At 40.1% G+C, this 15,538-nt stretch overlaps 1 protein-coding gene across 3 annotated transcripts in view; it reads left to right on the forward strand.

Annotated features, from left to right (window-relative positions):
* Positions 1-15,538, forward strand: part of asic1b (acid-sensing (proton-gated) ion channel 1b) — a 463,006-nt gene that overhangs the window by 441,279 nt on the left and 6,189 nt on the right. For all 3 annotated transcript variants that reach the window (XM_062037851.1, XM_062037849.1, XM_062037850.1), the window contains 2 exons: positions 1,600-1,691; positions 1,766-1,845. In XM_062037851.1, coding sequence (XP_061893835.1) covers positions 1,600-1,691; positions 1,766-1,845 — 172 coding nt within the window. The remainder of the gene's footprint in view (positions 1-1,599; positions 1,692-1,765; positions 1,846-15,538) is intronic.

A 15,538-nucleotide genomic window follows, 5' to 3' on the forward strand; every position in this document is an offset into this window, starting at 1 on the left:
AGATTCGGACCGAGAAAGCGACAATTTCCCCATTAATTTGAGCGAGGATGAAAGATTTGTGGATGAGTAAAGTGCAAGTGAAGGACTAGTGGGGAGTTGAAGCTATTCAGATAGGGAAGATGCTGTGAGAGCCGGGGGTGACCTGATATTCAGCTGGGAATGACTACAACAGTAAATAAACACAAGACATATATATACTCTATTAGCCACAACACAACCAGGCTTATATTTAATATGCCACAAATTAATCCTGCATAAAAACACCTACGTCTTTGTTATGCTAGCTCCTAGCTCCTCTGCTAGCTCCTAGCTCCATAGAACACGCCAATACAATTCAAACACCTGATCAACACACACAATCACTCAGCCCAAAAGACCGTTCACCTAACCCAAGGTTCATAAAGCTTATATATTTTTAAAAAAGTTACGTACATACGCAAAAAAAAAGTTGCGCACATACGGTCAAGCGATCAAATGTTTAGAAGCCAAAGCTGCATACTCACGGTAGCACGTCTGCGTCTTTGTCATCCAAATCAAAGTAATCCTGGTAAGAGTCTGTGTTGTCCCAGTTCTCTACAGGCGTCTGTGTATCAAAGTCAAAAGTCCTCCTGGTTAGAGTCTCTGTTATCCGAGTTCTTCCATCTTGACTGCATCTTTCGGGAATGTAAACAAAGACGCGCCGGCTGTGTACTGTTGTTGCTGACTTCGTTCGAAAAATACGTCCGTTTCGCACCGACAACTTTCTTCTTTGCTTGCTCAGCTTCTTTCTCCATAATGCAATGAACATAATTGCAACAGATTCACAAACACAGATGTCCAGAATACTGTGGAATTATGAAATGAAAACAGAGCTTTTTTGTATTGTATTCAATGGGGAAGGCATACCTCTGTTCCCCGGTCTACGTCACGCGCATACGTCATCCTCAGAGGCGTTTCAAACCGGAAGTTTAGCGGCAAATTTAAAATGTCACTTATAAGTTAACCCGACCGTATTGGCATGTGTTATAATGTTAAGATTTCATCATTGATATATAAACTATCAGACTGCGTGGTCGGTAGTAGTGGCTTTCAGTAGGCCTTTAACATCTGAGAGAGTCCTTCTGTAGTGGAAAAAGTGGCTTAAGAACCTCTGATCTCGCATATGTTTTGCACTGTGTTTGTTTCTGCAAAATGATGAAATGCTTCACGTGGAAAAAGAGCCGAGCGACCTACATTACTTGACGCGGGAACGGAAGAAATGTACGAGGAATGTCTTCGCGAGGACGTGAGCAGATGTTGACTTGCCTCCAGCCATTTGAAGTCGGCCTTCCGAATCTCTTCTGACGCCGACAGCTCATCGCTCTCGTGGCTCCAATTTGGGCGCCCGGATCAAAATAGAGTCCGATGCGCGAAGTCTAACTCGTCTCCGGAGAGGGGGGCTCTGATGCAAACCCAAAATATAACCTTTTATTTTTTGTGTTTCTTCCAGCCGGAGCTTGTTTGTTATTTAACAGCAAGTTGCTGAACAAGTCATTATCCTAGTGGCCGGGGGGAGGACTCCGGGGGGGAACGTGTCCTGATTTGGATGATGATGATGATGATGATGATGTCTGTCCACAGAGATAACCTTCTGGTTCTGGATATCTTCTTTGAGGCCCTCAACTACGAGACCATCGAACAGAAGAAAGCCTATGAACTGGCAGGCCTTCTGGGTAAAAGCAGAGGCGATAGTGTAGGCTGAGGCTTCTCTGGACTACAGCAATGGTTGATCTCCTCTTCTTGTCAGGTGACATCGGGGGTCAGATGGGCCTCTTCATCGGCGCCAGCATCCTCACCATCCTGGAACTCTTTGACTATCTCTACGAGGTAAAACACCCGCACTCTGCCTCACCTGGCACACCTGAGCTGCACGACTCTTGTTCCTGCATGGCCGCTCGGTACTCGGCCGAGTTTATAACTTCATTTGTAAACATGTATTACACAATTAAATCACCATTGCTTTGTATTATATATACAACACATATTATGGAGAATGAAAGGCACGCATTATGCAACGGAATTAGTACACTGTGATAAATATTAGAATTAAATGTTGTAAAAAATATTACAATCATAATTCTTATTCGTTCCAATTTTAAATCGAGTCATAATTTTCAAAAAAAAGTATCTTTTTTGTACAGATGTTGATGATGTCCTATAGAACTACATTTGGAAATTGATAAGATAAATATATATATATATATATATATATATATATATATATATATATATATATATATATATATATATATATATATATATATATACACTACCGTTCAAAAGTTTGGGGTCACCCAAACAATTTAGTGGAATAGCCTTCATTTCTAAGAACAAGAATAGACTGTGGAGTTTCAGATGAAAGTTCTCTTTTTCTGGCCATTTTGAGCGTTTAATTGAGCCCACAAATGTGATGCTCCAGAAACTCAATCTGCTCAAAGGAAGGTCAGGGGCCGTACTTATCAAGCTTCTTAGAGTGCCATTTTACACTTAAGTCCTGAGAATTTGCGAAATTTAGTCCTACTCTCAAACTTAAGAATAAAAGCTTTTTATCAACATTCTTAAGTCTAAGAATCACTCCTACTCTCCACGATATTTAAGACACCTTCAGAGGTGTCTTAAGTGGTTAGGAGTTGCCAGCAGGGGATGGCACTGAGGCGAGAGAGACGTGCGCAAACGTTCAGGGAACGGAACAATGTTGTTTTTTTTTGATGACGAGCAGCTGATCAAACGGTATCGTTTAGACAGAGCGGATATTATTTTTTGTCACAGATTTAATACTTTTCGATTCCATGTTGATTTCTGCATGTGTCTGCAGTGGGCTAGTATATATAGAGCCACCCACACCAGTTTCAAATTAGTTGCCTAATTAATGAATTGGAAAGAAAATGTTATGACAGTAGCGTATGTGTGTGGCCGTGAGGTGAGTGACGTCAGTGAGTGTGTGGGCGATAGAAGAGAGGGAGCGGTAGCGTGAGTGCCGGCGGGGACTAGTTTGTTTTGTATTATTTTGTAGTTTATTGTCAAAATATACACTCCCATTGTCCACTTAAATATTTCCAAGATATTTCTTTATTCTTAGACAACGGATTCCCTTCCGTGATTGGTCATTTCTATGGACACAGAAATGACGTCACCTAAAATTGCGTTTACGGCACATAGTAATGTCGTAATTCAGCTCTGAGTGTGACACTTAAGATTCAGTCCTACACTTCGCTGAAAGTGTGAGTAAGACGCTTGATAACTAACTTTTAAGTGCAGCTTTCAGCGAATAATTTATTTACTCTTAAGTCAACTCTTAGCAGACTTCTTAGGAGTCATTCTAAGAAGCTTGATAAGTACGGCCCCAGTTTTGTAGCTTCTGTAACGAGCTAAAGTGTTTTCAGATGTGTGAACATGATTGCACAAGGGTTTTCTAATCATCAATTAGCCTTCTGAGCCAATGAGCAAACACATTGTACCATTAGAACACTGGAGTGATAGTTGCTGGAAATGGGCCTCTATACACCTATGTAGATATTGCACCAAAAAGCAGACATATGCAGCTAGAATAGTCATTTACCACATTAGCAATGTATAGAGTGTATTTCTTTCAAGTTAAGACTAGTTTAAAGTTATCTTCATTGAAAAGTACAGTGCTTTTCCTTCCAAAATAAGGACATTTCAATGTGACCCCAAACTTTTGAACGGTAGTGTGTGTATATATATATATATATATATATATATATATATATATATATATATATATATATATATATATATATATGTATATATATATATATGTATGTATGTATGTATGTATGTATGTATGTATGTATGTATGTATGTATGTATGTATGTATGTATGTATGTATGTATGTATGTACGTACGTACGTAAACATACATACACACATATATACATACATACATACATATATATATATGTATGTATGTATGTGTATATATATATATATATATATATATATATATGCATGTATTCCTATGTATGTGTGTATATATATATATATATATATATATATATATATATATATATATATATATATATATATATATATATATATATATATATATATATATATATATATATATATATATATATAGTAGGGGTGTGGGAAAAGATCGATTAGAATTCGAATCGCGATTCTCACGTTGTGCGATTCAAAATCGATTCTCATTTTTAAAAAATCGATTTTTATTTTATTTTTATTTTTAAAATTTTATTTTATTTATTTATTTATTTTTTTAATTAATCAATCCAACAAAACAATACACAGCAATACCATAACAATGCAATCCAGTTCCAAAACCAAAGCCGAGCCAGCAACACTCAGAAGTGCAATAAACTGAGCAATTGAGAGGAGACACAAACACCACACACAACAAACCGAAAGTAGTGAAACAAAAATGAATATTATCAACAACAGTATCAATATTAGTTACAATTTCAACATAGCAGTGATTAAAAATCCCTCATTGACATTATCATCAGACATTTATAAAAATAAAAGAACAATAGTGTGACAGTGGCTTACACTTGCATCGCATCTCATAAGCTTGACAATACACTGTGTCCAATATTTTCACAAAGATAAAATAAGTCATATTTTTGGTTCATTCAATAGTTCAAACAAATGTACATTATTGCAATCAGTTGATAAAACATTGTCCTTTACAATTATAAAAGCTTTTTACAAAACTCTACTACTCTGCTTGCATGTCAGCAGACTGGGGTAGATCCTGCTGAAATCTATGTATTCCATGAATAGACAATCCTTTTGAATCGGGGAAAAAATCGAGAATCGTGTTGAATTGAAAAAAAAATCGATTTTGAATCGAATCGTGACCCCAAGAATCGATATTGTAACGAATCGTGGGACACCCAAAGATTCACAGCCCTAATACAGTGTTTCCCATAAACTGCCAAGATACCTGTGGCGGTGGGGGCGTGGCTATGGGCGTGGTCACATGACATCATCGAGTAATTTGCATAATTTACTACAATGATATGATTTTCTCTAAAAAGGCTCAAAAAATGTATACTTACTAATTAATAATAACAGTTTTGTTTTAAACGTCGATCCATCCATCCATCCGTTCATCCATTTTACAATATAATTACAACACTTTATGTACATATTTATATACAGATTTGAACAATAAGTTATTCACTGAAATATATTTATTAATTGTGGTTCTTACAAAAAATATATCTTATAAAATATAAAAGCTAAAATGTCTCTTAAAGCTCTGCCCCTTTAATTAGTGCATACTAAATAATTTAACTTTAGCCTACTACTACAACCATATTATTTACCAGCAACATAAAGTGAAACAGAGGCAGAGGTGTCCTGCCACAGTCAGTAACAAATAAACACAAAACAGTAGTGGTCAAATACAAATAAGGCAACAAGAGAAGTATCCTACACTTCTCTTTTGTAAAGTAAATGTGAACAGCCTATATGGGCATCTACATCAACTATATGATTTGCCTGAGAAGCTGGACAGGACAAAAAAAATATATTTTTTTTTTATTTTTTATTTTTTTATTTGTGCTGGACGTAATTCTTTCGTGGCGGGCCGCCACAAATAGAATGTGTGGGAAACACTGTAATATATATATATATATATATATATATATATATAAAATGTATATATGTACGTATGTATATACATATATATATGTATGTATGTATGTATAGTCGAGGTTTCTGTGGTTTATCCGTTATACAGTGCTCAATACCGGGATAGAGCGGAATATACGTTAGGGGGATTTTAAATCCCCTGACGAGCAGGGAAACCTTCGAAACAGGCTTGTAGGGATGACATAGCCTCTGTGTTTTTTCCCTGACGAGCAGGGCTAGCATACGAAAATCGGTGGAAACTTTTGGCGGAAATATTCGTCAAAAAAGCTAACTTACGACAAGTGGGGGCGTCCGAGAAGGAGTCACCACTGCAGCCAGTAGATGCATACTATAAGGTAACTTTGATTTGTTTAATTGCGGGCTAACAAAACGACAGCAAACTTGAATGAGCTTCAAGGGCCAACGCTTAATTAACACAAGTTGTTAGGGCACAAGTCATTAAATCTCTCGGCAGACCATGAAAAAACACTTTAGGTTTCCCTACAGATACCGATGGAGACACTATGGCGGTGCAAACAAACCAAGCTTTAAAAAGGAGTGCCCGGTACTTTTTTTTTTGTTATCTTTTCAGAACCAGAAGACCGAGAGAGAAAAAAACAATTTCCATTGAACTTGTAATCCATGCCACGCATGTGTGTGACAAACACTTTAGCAGCAGCAGCAGTACAGAATACATTAACATTCTATCTGTTATATTTTGGATGAGTCACAATGTCTGTGTCCCCTCTCATTAGTCGGGAAAAAAAACTGTTGCATGCTATTTCTGTGCGCCCTCGCCTCCCAGAGATGCTCTGAGCTTTTCCGTGCCTCCGTCACGCTTTCGAAATGGATGCGTGGGCGTGCGTGCTAGTGTGCGCGTGCGTGAATGTGTGTGTGTGTTCGTGGTCATTGTGGAAACACAATTGCTGGGTTGCGATCACGTGACTTAGGGACACTTCCATGTTTCAGGTGGCCGTGAGATACGGTCTGGTGGGTTAAAAATATTGTTTGCAAAGCAGTAATTATAGTCTGCAAATGATGTGTTGTTGTTGAGTGTCGGTGCTGTCTAGAGCTCGGCAGAGTAACCGTGTAATACTCTTCCATAGCAGTAGGTGGCAGCCGGTAGCTAATTGCTCTGTAGATGTCAGAAACAGCGGGAGGCAGCGTGCAGGTAAAAAGGCGTCTAATGCTTAAACCAAAAATAAACAAAAGGTGAGTGCCCCTAAGAAAAGGCATTGAAGCTTAGGGAAGGCTACGCAGAACGAAACTAAAACTGAACTGGCTACAAAGTAAACAAAAACAGAATCCTGGACGACAGCAAAGACTTACTGTGGAGTAGGGATGATGTTTGATAAGAAATTATCGAGTTCGAGCCTATTATGGGGCAGTATAGCTCGGTTGGTAGAGTGGCCGTGCCAGCAACTTGAGGGTTGCAGGTTCGATCCCCGCTTCCGCCATCCTAGTCACTGCTGTTGTGTCCTTGGGCAAGACACTTTACCCACCTGCTCCCAGTGCCACCCACTCTGGTTTAAATGTAACTTAGATATTGGGTTTCACTATGTAAAGCGTTTTGAGTCACTAGAGAAAAGCGCTATATAAATATAATTCACTTCACTTCACTTCACTATTATCGAATCCTCTTATCGAACCGATTCCTTATCGATTCTCTTATCAAGTCCAGATAGGTTGTTGTATATGGAAAAAAAAAAACACAATATTTGGTTTAACAAAAGCTGACTTTTATTATATAAGACAGCGTGCAGGTAAAAAGGCGTCTAATGTTTAAACCAAAAATAAATAAAAGGTGAGTGCCCCTAAGAAAAGGCATTGAAGCTTAGGGAAGGCTACGCAGAACGAAACTAAAACTGAACTGGCTACAAAGTAAACAAAAACAGAATGCTGGACGACAGCAAAGACTTACTGTGGAGTAGGGATGACGTTTGATAAGAAATTATCGAGTTCGAGCCTATTATCGAATCCTCTTATCGAACCGATTCCTTATCGATTCTCTTATCGAGTCCAGATAGGTTGTTGTATATGGGGAAAAAAACACACAATATTTGGTTTAACAAAAGCTCACTTTTATTATTTAAGACAGAGTGCAGGTAAAAAGGCGTCTAATGCTTAAACCAAAAATAAATAAAAGGTGAGTGCCCCTAAGAAAAGGCATTGAAGCTTAGGGAAGGCTACGCAGAATGAAACTAAAACTGAACTGGCTACAAAGTAAACAAAAACAGAATGCTGGACGACAGCAAAGACTTACTGTGGAGTAGGGATGACGTTTGATAAGAAATTATCGAGTTCGAGCCTATTATCGAATCCTCTTATCGAACCGATTCCTTATCGATTCTCTTATGGAGTCCAGATAGGTTGTTGTATATGGAAAAAAAACACACAATATTTGGTTTAACAAAAGCTCACTTTTATTATATAAGAAAACAATTTCAATAAATAAATATTGACTGTTACCCCTCTAAAAAAATAAAATAAAATAAATACTGAGTGTTGTTACCCAAAGTATATTAAGTGGGATTTTTCAGAAAAACAAATATATACAGTAACACAAAAACAAGCTGTCTCTGTGATCACTGTAGGTGTATAAATAATAATATAGTGTTAAATAAAATCAGTCCCTTGGGCACAAAACTGGAAATAATACAGCTCTCCAAAAAGTGCACTTCTGCTGCTATTTGACATAACTGTTTGTTATGATGCTTTGACATTTTTGCACTTTATTTCTTTATTGAAAGAAACTTCTATGAAGAGAAAAGTTGTTTGCAAATGTGGTTACAATGCTAAAACATGAAAAGTTAAAGCTAAAAAAATTAATACACTTTATTGAGTTAACATTATTTCTTTTTAGGGGGAAAGATGTTATGAGCTGGGGCAGGGGTCGGCAACCTTTACCACTCAAAGAGCCATTTTGGCAAGTTTCACACATTAAAGAAAGTAATGGGAGCCACAAAAATGTTTTTAAAATTTAAAATGAAAAACACCGCATACAAAGCTTACATGCTTTGTGCCATGTTAACCAGGGGTCTCAGACACACGCACCGGCACGCACTTTAATGTGGGAATTTGATGTTAGTGCAGCCCGCGAGATTTGGATGAATGTCGCTTGCGTCACACTTGCCAACCCTCTCATTTTTCCCGGGAGACTCCCGAATATCAGAGTGTGATGACACTGCATTTGGCGCCCTCTACAGTCTGCCCAATCAGTGTACATGCTCGGCCACAAGTGGGATGCAGCATTAGCTTGCTCACGTAAGAGACAGCAAGGCTACTAACTCAGCAGCCACACATCTTACACTGACGGTACCAATACCCAGAATCCCATGCAGCCCTAACTCTTCCGCTCAACCAACCACGAAGAGGGGGGGGGGGTTGATGTGTGGGGGGATTTGGTGGTAGCGGGGTGTATAATGTAGACCGGAAGAGTTAGGACTGCATGGGATTCTGGGTAATGGTTGTGTTGTGTTTATGTTGTGTTACAGTGGGATGTTCTCCAGAAATGTGTTTTTCATTCTTTTTTGGTGTGGGTTCACAGTGTGGCGCATATTTGTAACGTAACAATGTTGAAGTTGTTTGATACGGCTACCGTCAGTGTAAGCTGTGTGGCTGATGAGTAACTATGCTTTGCTGTCTCCTGTGTGAGCAAGTAATAACAACATACAACATGTGGCTGGCCTGGCACGCTGTAAGTAAATGCTATAGAGGACAATTACTGCAGTGCAATTAGGGCACGCCCTTTATATAGTAATTAGAGTGTTAATAGGATTATTTTTCCCTGGGAGTAGTCTATGAGAGACACTGACATCCATAAGTCTCCTGGGAAAATCGAGGGGGTCGGCATGCATGTAGCTGAGCCGCAACAGAGTGGTCAAGGAGCCGCATGCGGCTCCGGAGCCGCGGGTTGCCGACCCCTGAGCTGGGGAATATAACAACTACACTACCCAGCATGCAACGGGAGTGGCGAGCATGCGCGGTAGCCCCGAAAAGTGTTGTTGCTGTCAGGGTTGGGCGAATGATGGGACTCAGATGCAGAGAGGGAGGTTCTGAATAAAGCTTTTATTTTGAAAAAACTCTTAACCTCCAGAGCAGAAAATATTAGATCACTATGAGGTACTAAAACAGATATCAAAAACGTTTCCAAAAATGGAAAAAGCGAAAATCACTCCAACGGAGGAAATGACAAAAATTAGACAAATTATAACTAGCAACGTATCTGCTATAAAAAACTTTAACAAAAGGTGCTCCAACAGGAGGAAGAAAATAAGGACTATCAAACTTACTACACTAAATCTTATTCTAATAAATATAAACAAAATGCACTCAAATACTTTGAGGAAGGATAATCGTTAAGGAAAATATGATAACTCACCACTGCGGTTGAAAAAGACTAAATAACAAAAGTCGCTCTGAGGGAGGAAAAAGTTAACTCAAAATTACAGCTTGAAAAATGCTGGATAAACAGACGTAGTCGTGGAACAAGGCAAGAACATGAACGTGAACGTGGATGCAAGACAGGCACGAAAGCTCGAGACAATCTGGCACAGAACAAGGGGGGGGATGGGCTTGTATGGAACATGAGGGTAATGGGAAACAGGTGGAAACAATCAAGGGTCAGGGATGACGTCAGACTGGTGACACAAGAGGAAGGGCCCATGATCTGAAACAAGAGGAGTTGCTTTTCAAAATAAAACATGCAAATCACAAGACAGAAAAAACCAAGACAAGACTCTCCTCACCGCGGTGTGACAGTTGCATGTCGTCACGTAAGAATGAGGTTATGAGCACGCTATGAAAGTAAACGTCAAGAACTCAGCCAACACGCCTCGTCTGCATTATTTATAATTAGACAGACAACACATATACAGTGTGATTTTGTAACGTTTACAAGGAAAGAAAAACAAAAGTTCAAAAAGGGAGATGTGTTGTATATATATGTATGTGCTGCGGTGTTGTATATATATGTATGTGCTGCGGTTGTTTTAAGAAGGTTGCGACAGCTGCCGTAAAGGAGGTGCGTTGCTAGCCTGGTTGCTATGTTTCCGGTTGGTCGTAAAAGTGTTGGTCATGTGTTTTACCCTGCTCAAATCTCTCAGTAAAGTTATTCATTGGATTATACCTTTTGTTTTGAACTTTATTACACCTTGGAGGGCTTTTTCCCGTCCATTGTTTTTCCTGCTTTCACTATCTGCGCCTAATGACTGAGCTACGTGACGTCATTTCTTGCGATGTCACACAGAGCATTTCTGGTCGGGACGGGATTCGTTCCGAGGGATTCGAATAAAGAACCAACTCTTTTCTTTACTATAGTGGTCTCGATAACGGGTACCGGTTCTCAAAAAGGGATTCGAGTCCGAGAACTCAGTTCTTTTCTTATCAAACAACCGGGAAAACCGGTTTCGAGTATCATCCCTACTGTGGAGCAAAGACAGCGTCCACAAAGTACATCCGAACATGACATGACCATCCACGATGTCCCCACAAAGAAGGATAAAAACAACTGAAATATTCTCGATTGCTACAACAAAGTAGATGCGGGAAATTAGAATCAAAGCGTGTTTTATTCTGTTTCACGCGTAGCGTTTAGTAGACTGTTAGCGTTAGCCAAGCTAGCTGCGGGCGAGTTTACAAACAACGTACAGTATTTTGCAAAAAAGTATGGTGTCTGTTTACTTTTAGTCTTGGGTATGCCCAAAAATGAATGAGTATTAATTTTGAAAAGGTAGCGCAGAGATCAAAGTGTTTCACTATCTTCTTGTTATCAGAATCAGAATCAGAATAGTTTTATTGCCATTGTTTGAGAACGGGTTCACAAACTAGGAATTTTTCTTGGTGCAATCGTGCAACATAAAACACATATAACACATATTTGGTAATAAAATGAGCTGTAACTGAGCTATCAGATAGACTTAGAAGGAATTCAAGGAGCTGCTGTTAGGAGTTATTGTTCATTTGCCTGATGGCCGAGGGGAAAAAATGGGGCATTCACCCTCTGCTGTTGCCATTTCTAATATAAAGTAGCGTAAAGTTCTAACTTATATCTCGCTATGGAAGCGCTAAAAACTACCAGTGTAGTGGCTTTACATAATCCACCCACGGAACTTTAGTTATTCGAGAGTTCCGGTCCGACGGTTTTTCCCGGGACAAATTTCCGGCGTTGTTGTTGCACTAGTGAGCCACGGATGAGGAGATGCTGCTCCGTTATTGATTGAAGTCAAGTCTGAATGTCATTAAAACAGTCAGCGCCATCTTTTGATACTTCTTCCACTCCCGTCCTTGCACGCTACACCGCTACAACAAAGATGACGGGGAGAAGACGCTGTCGAAGGTGAGCCACGTAAATAAGACCGCCCACAAAACGGCGCATCCTGAAGCGTCTTGAAGATTGTCTGTAAAACATCATCTATGCAACATTTTGACCAAAGAACCACTATTACTTGTTTTGTAGACCACAAGGGAGTGTTTTACATTTAGAAAAAATCGAAATATGACCCCCTTGTGGTTAGAGTGTCTGCCTTGAGATCGGTAGGGCGTGAGTTCGAGTCATTCCAAAGGCTATAAAAATGGGACCCAATACCTCCCTGCTTGGCACTCAGCATCAAGGGTTGGAATTGGGGGTTAAATCACCCACAATGTATCCCGGGCGCGGCCACTGCTGCTGCTCACTGCTCCCTTCACCTCCCAGGGGGTGATCAAGGGTGAAGGTTCAAATGCAGAGGATAATTTCACCACACCTAGTGTGTGTGTGGCAATCATTGGTACTTTAACTTTTTAACTTGAACTTTAATGAGCCTTATAATCCTTTTGTATAAAAAAAAAAAAATACCTGAATAGACCTGCTCATGGGCAGTGTGCCTTGTAATCCAGGCTCGACTACTGCAACGCACTTCTTGTCGGGATCCCCGGCAAGAACATCCAGAAGCTGCAATACGTACAGAATAGTGCTGCTAGGATCCTGATGAGAGTGCGGAAATACGACCATATCACACCAACTCTCAAATCCCTTCACTGGCTTCCTGTTCCGCTCAGGGTTGAATTCAAAGTCTCCCTACTAACCCACCAGTGCCTCCATGGAAATGCCCCCCCTCTACCTCTAAGAACTACTCACCCCCAAATCCTCCACACCACACCTCCGCTCCGGACAGGCTAACCTCCTCCAACCTCCGAGGACAAAGCTACGAACAATGGGAGACCGGGCTGTCTGCTCCGCCGCTCCCAGTCTGTGGAACGCTCTCCCTGACCACCTGAGGGCACCACAGACTGTGGATGCTTTTAAAAAAGGCTTAAAAACCCTTCTTTTTAAAAATGCCTTTTTTTAGATATATGCATACTAGTTGTAGCTATTTGGCTGTTCTAGTTTTTATTTTACCTTTTTATTTGTATTTTTATTTATTTAATACACTGTAGCACTTTGAGGTTGTTTATTCAATGTAAAGTGCCTTTTACAAATAAAATCTATTATTATTATTATTATTATTACATGGTCCTGTGGTCTCCAACAGCAAAACTGGCTTATGTCGTGGAACTGACAGTACCATGGGAAGAAGGGGTTGAAGAGGCTTACGAGAGGAAAAAAAACAAATATTCTGACCTGGCAGCTGAAGCATCCCAGAACGGCTGGAAAACCAGCATTTTCCCAGTAGAGGTGGGATGCAGGGGATTTATTGCCACATCTACCATCAGTCTGTTGAGAAAAATGGGGGTGAAAGGACGCTCCCTCCAACAGACTATCAAGTCCATGTCAAGAGCTGCCGAAAAAGCCAGCAACTGGCTCTGGATTAAGCGCAAGGACCCCAATTGGGCAGTAAAATGAGAGACAATGGTATGCGGTCAGGCTTAGGCCTGACTCAGGGAAAAGGATGACCCTGCCATGCAGAGTCCGACAGGATATGGAGGGTATGGCATGGAGGGGGGTGTACCTGGGACGCTAGGTACATCGTTGAGCCCTCTGGAGACGTCGTGGGCTTCAATCAACGAAACATCGATGAAGCAGGGTGCCCACCCGCAGACCCCAATGACATACTTACCCTCCCTTTCACCACTCCACACCGACTGCTACCGTCAATATAGTTCCTACTTACCAAAGGGATTGAAACATCTAGTTCTATTTGCTTTACTATTATTATTATAATCCGGTGCACCCTGTAGTCCAGAAAATATGCGACAGATGCGGTCCCTCGTTTTTTTTCTATGGTCTATGATCCATTTTAATCCAGTTTTTGCTCGCGTTCGCCTTGTAAACAAAGCCTTTGTCCAACAAGTATGGCCACCCAGCCCCACAATGCACCGCAACATTAAGTGGCCTTTCGAGCCTTATTGATCTACGACTCCATGCGTGTCCATCTCGTCGATACTATCAAAACCCAAGTGAAGCAAACTCATTGGCAGCTTGCCATCATTCTGGGTGGATTAACCAAAGACCTCCAACCCGCTACATGTCAACAGGTGGTTCAAAGTTAAATTGCGAGCTGCGTGGGAGGATTGGATGAAGGTAACGCCACAAACTGCCAATGGCTGAAGGATGCCTGGGCTGAGGTATCAGTCTCAAGTGTCATCCAAGCTTTTATGACGAAGGACTGAATCATCACTGAACATCGAAGCCACAGCAACGAGACTAAGCCGGATAATGGCGAGAGAGATCCGAGCATGTTTTAATGCCGAAATCATCCAACTGTTGAACTCGGACACTGAAGATGAAGAATTAGATGGATTTGTGGAAGAGGAATGAACTAAAGGAGTGAGTGTGTTGTATTGTATTGGGGGGGGGGTGGTTGGGGGCGTGGTTATTTACAGCTAGAATTCACCAACTCAAGTATTTCATATATATTTCATATATATATATATATATATATATATATATATATATATATATATATATATATGAAATACTTGACTTTCAGTGAATTCTAACTATATATATATATATATATATATATATATATATATATATATATATATATATATATATATATATATATATATATATATATATATATATATATATATATATATTTATTTTATTTACATAGAAAGAAAAAAAAATACTTGAATTTCAGTGTTCCGGTGGCTAGCCATTAGATGGCAGTATTGTCCTGTTTAACTTCTCCGTTCATGATGAGTATATCATTTCGGCCGCAATGTCTGTAATTTCCTCGTTCTTCTGCTTCGTCTCCTTGTTGTGTGCGCAGTTGTGCACTCTATAAAAGCCCTAGATGTTATGACGTCATTGGGCAGGCAAGCTGTTTATATTGTGGGAAAGCGGACGTGAGAACAGGCTGTCCCCACTCGGTCTCAGGTCCGCATTGAGCTGGAGGGGGCGTGGCCTCCAGCTCCGGCTGAATACCGGGAGTTTGTCGGGAGAAAATCTCTGCCGGGAGGTTGTCGGGAGAGGCGCTGAATACCGGGAGTCTCCCGCTAAAAATGGGAGGGTTGGCAAGTATGTCCTAGAAAGTCGGAGAAAGTTATACATGTAAACAAACTACGGTGAGTTCAGGGACCGCCAAAATTAGTAGGACAAAACGGCGCTCGCCAAATACTCGAATCAGTGAAGCATGTTTAATATAAATATTAGGGAGGTTTGTGTCATGTTTGTCCTCCTACAGAAACCATATTAAAACAAAAACAAAAATGTTTTCGCATTATCTTTTTCCATTTTTCATACATTTTTGAAAAAGCTCCAGAGAGCCACTAGGGCGGTGCTAAAGAGCCGCATGCCAATAAATTCATACCGGCTTCCTAAGTTGTTCTAACATTCAAACAGGAAGAGACAACTTCTTGAATATGCAAACAGCCCCCACCCTCTCCAGAAAGGAACACAGGCTCATTGTTCTACTACAGATAAGATATAAGGGAGTACTCCAACTCCTACATTCCAAGCCTTCAAGGTAACACA

This window comes from Entelurus aequoreus, linkage group LG26 (assembly GCF_033978785.1).
Source record: "Entelurus aequoreus isolate RoL-2023_Sb linkage group LG26, RoL_Eaeq_v1.1, whole genome shotgun sequence".
Classification (NCBI taxonomy): domain Eukaryota; kingdom Metazoa; phylum Chordata; class Actinopteri; order Syngnathiformes; family Syngnathidae; genus Entelurus; species Entelurus aequoreus.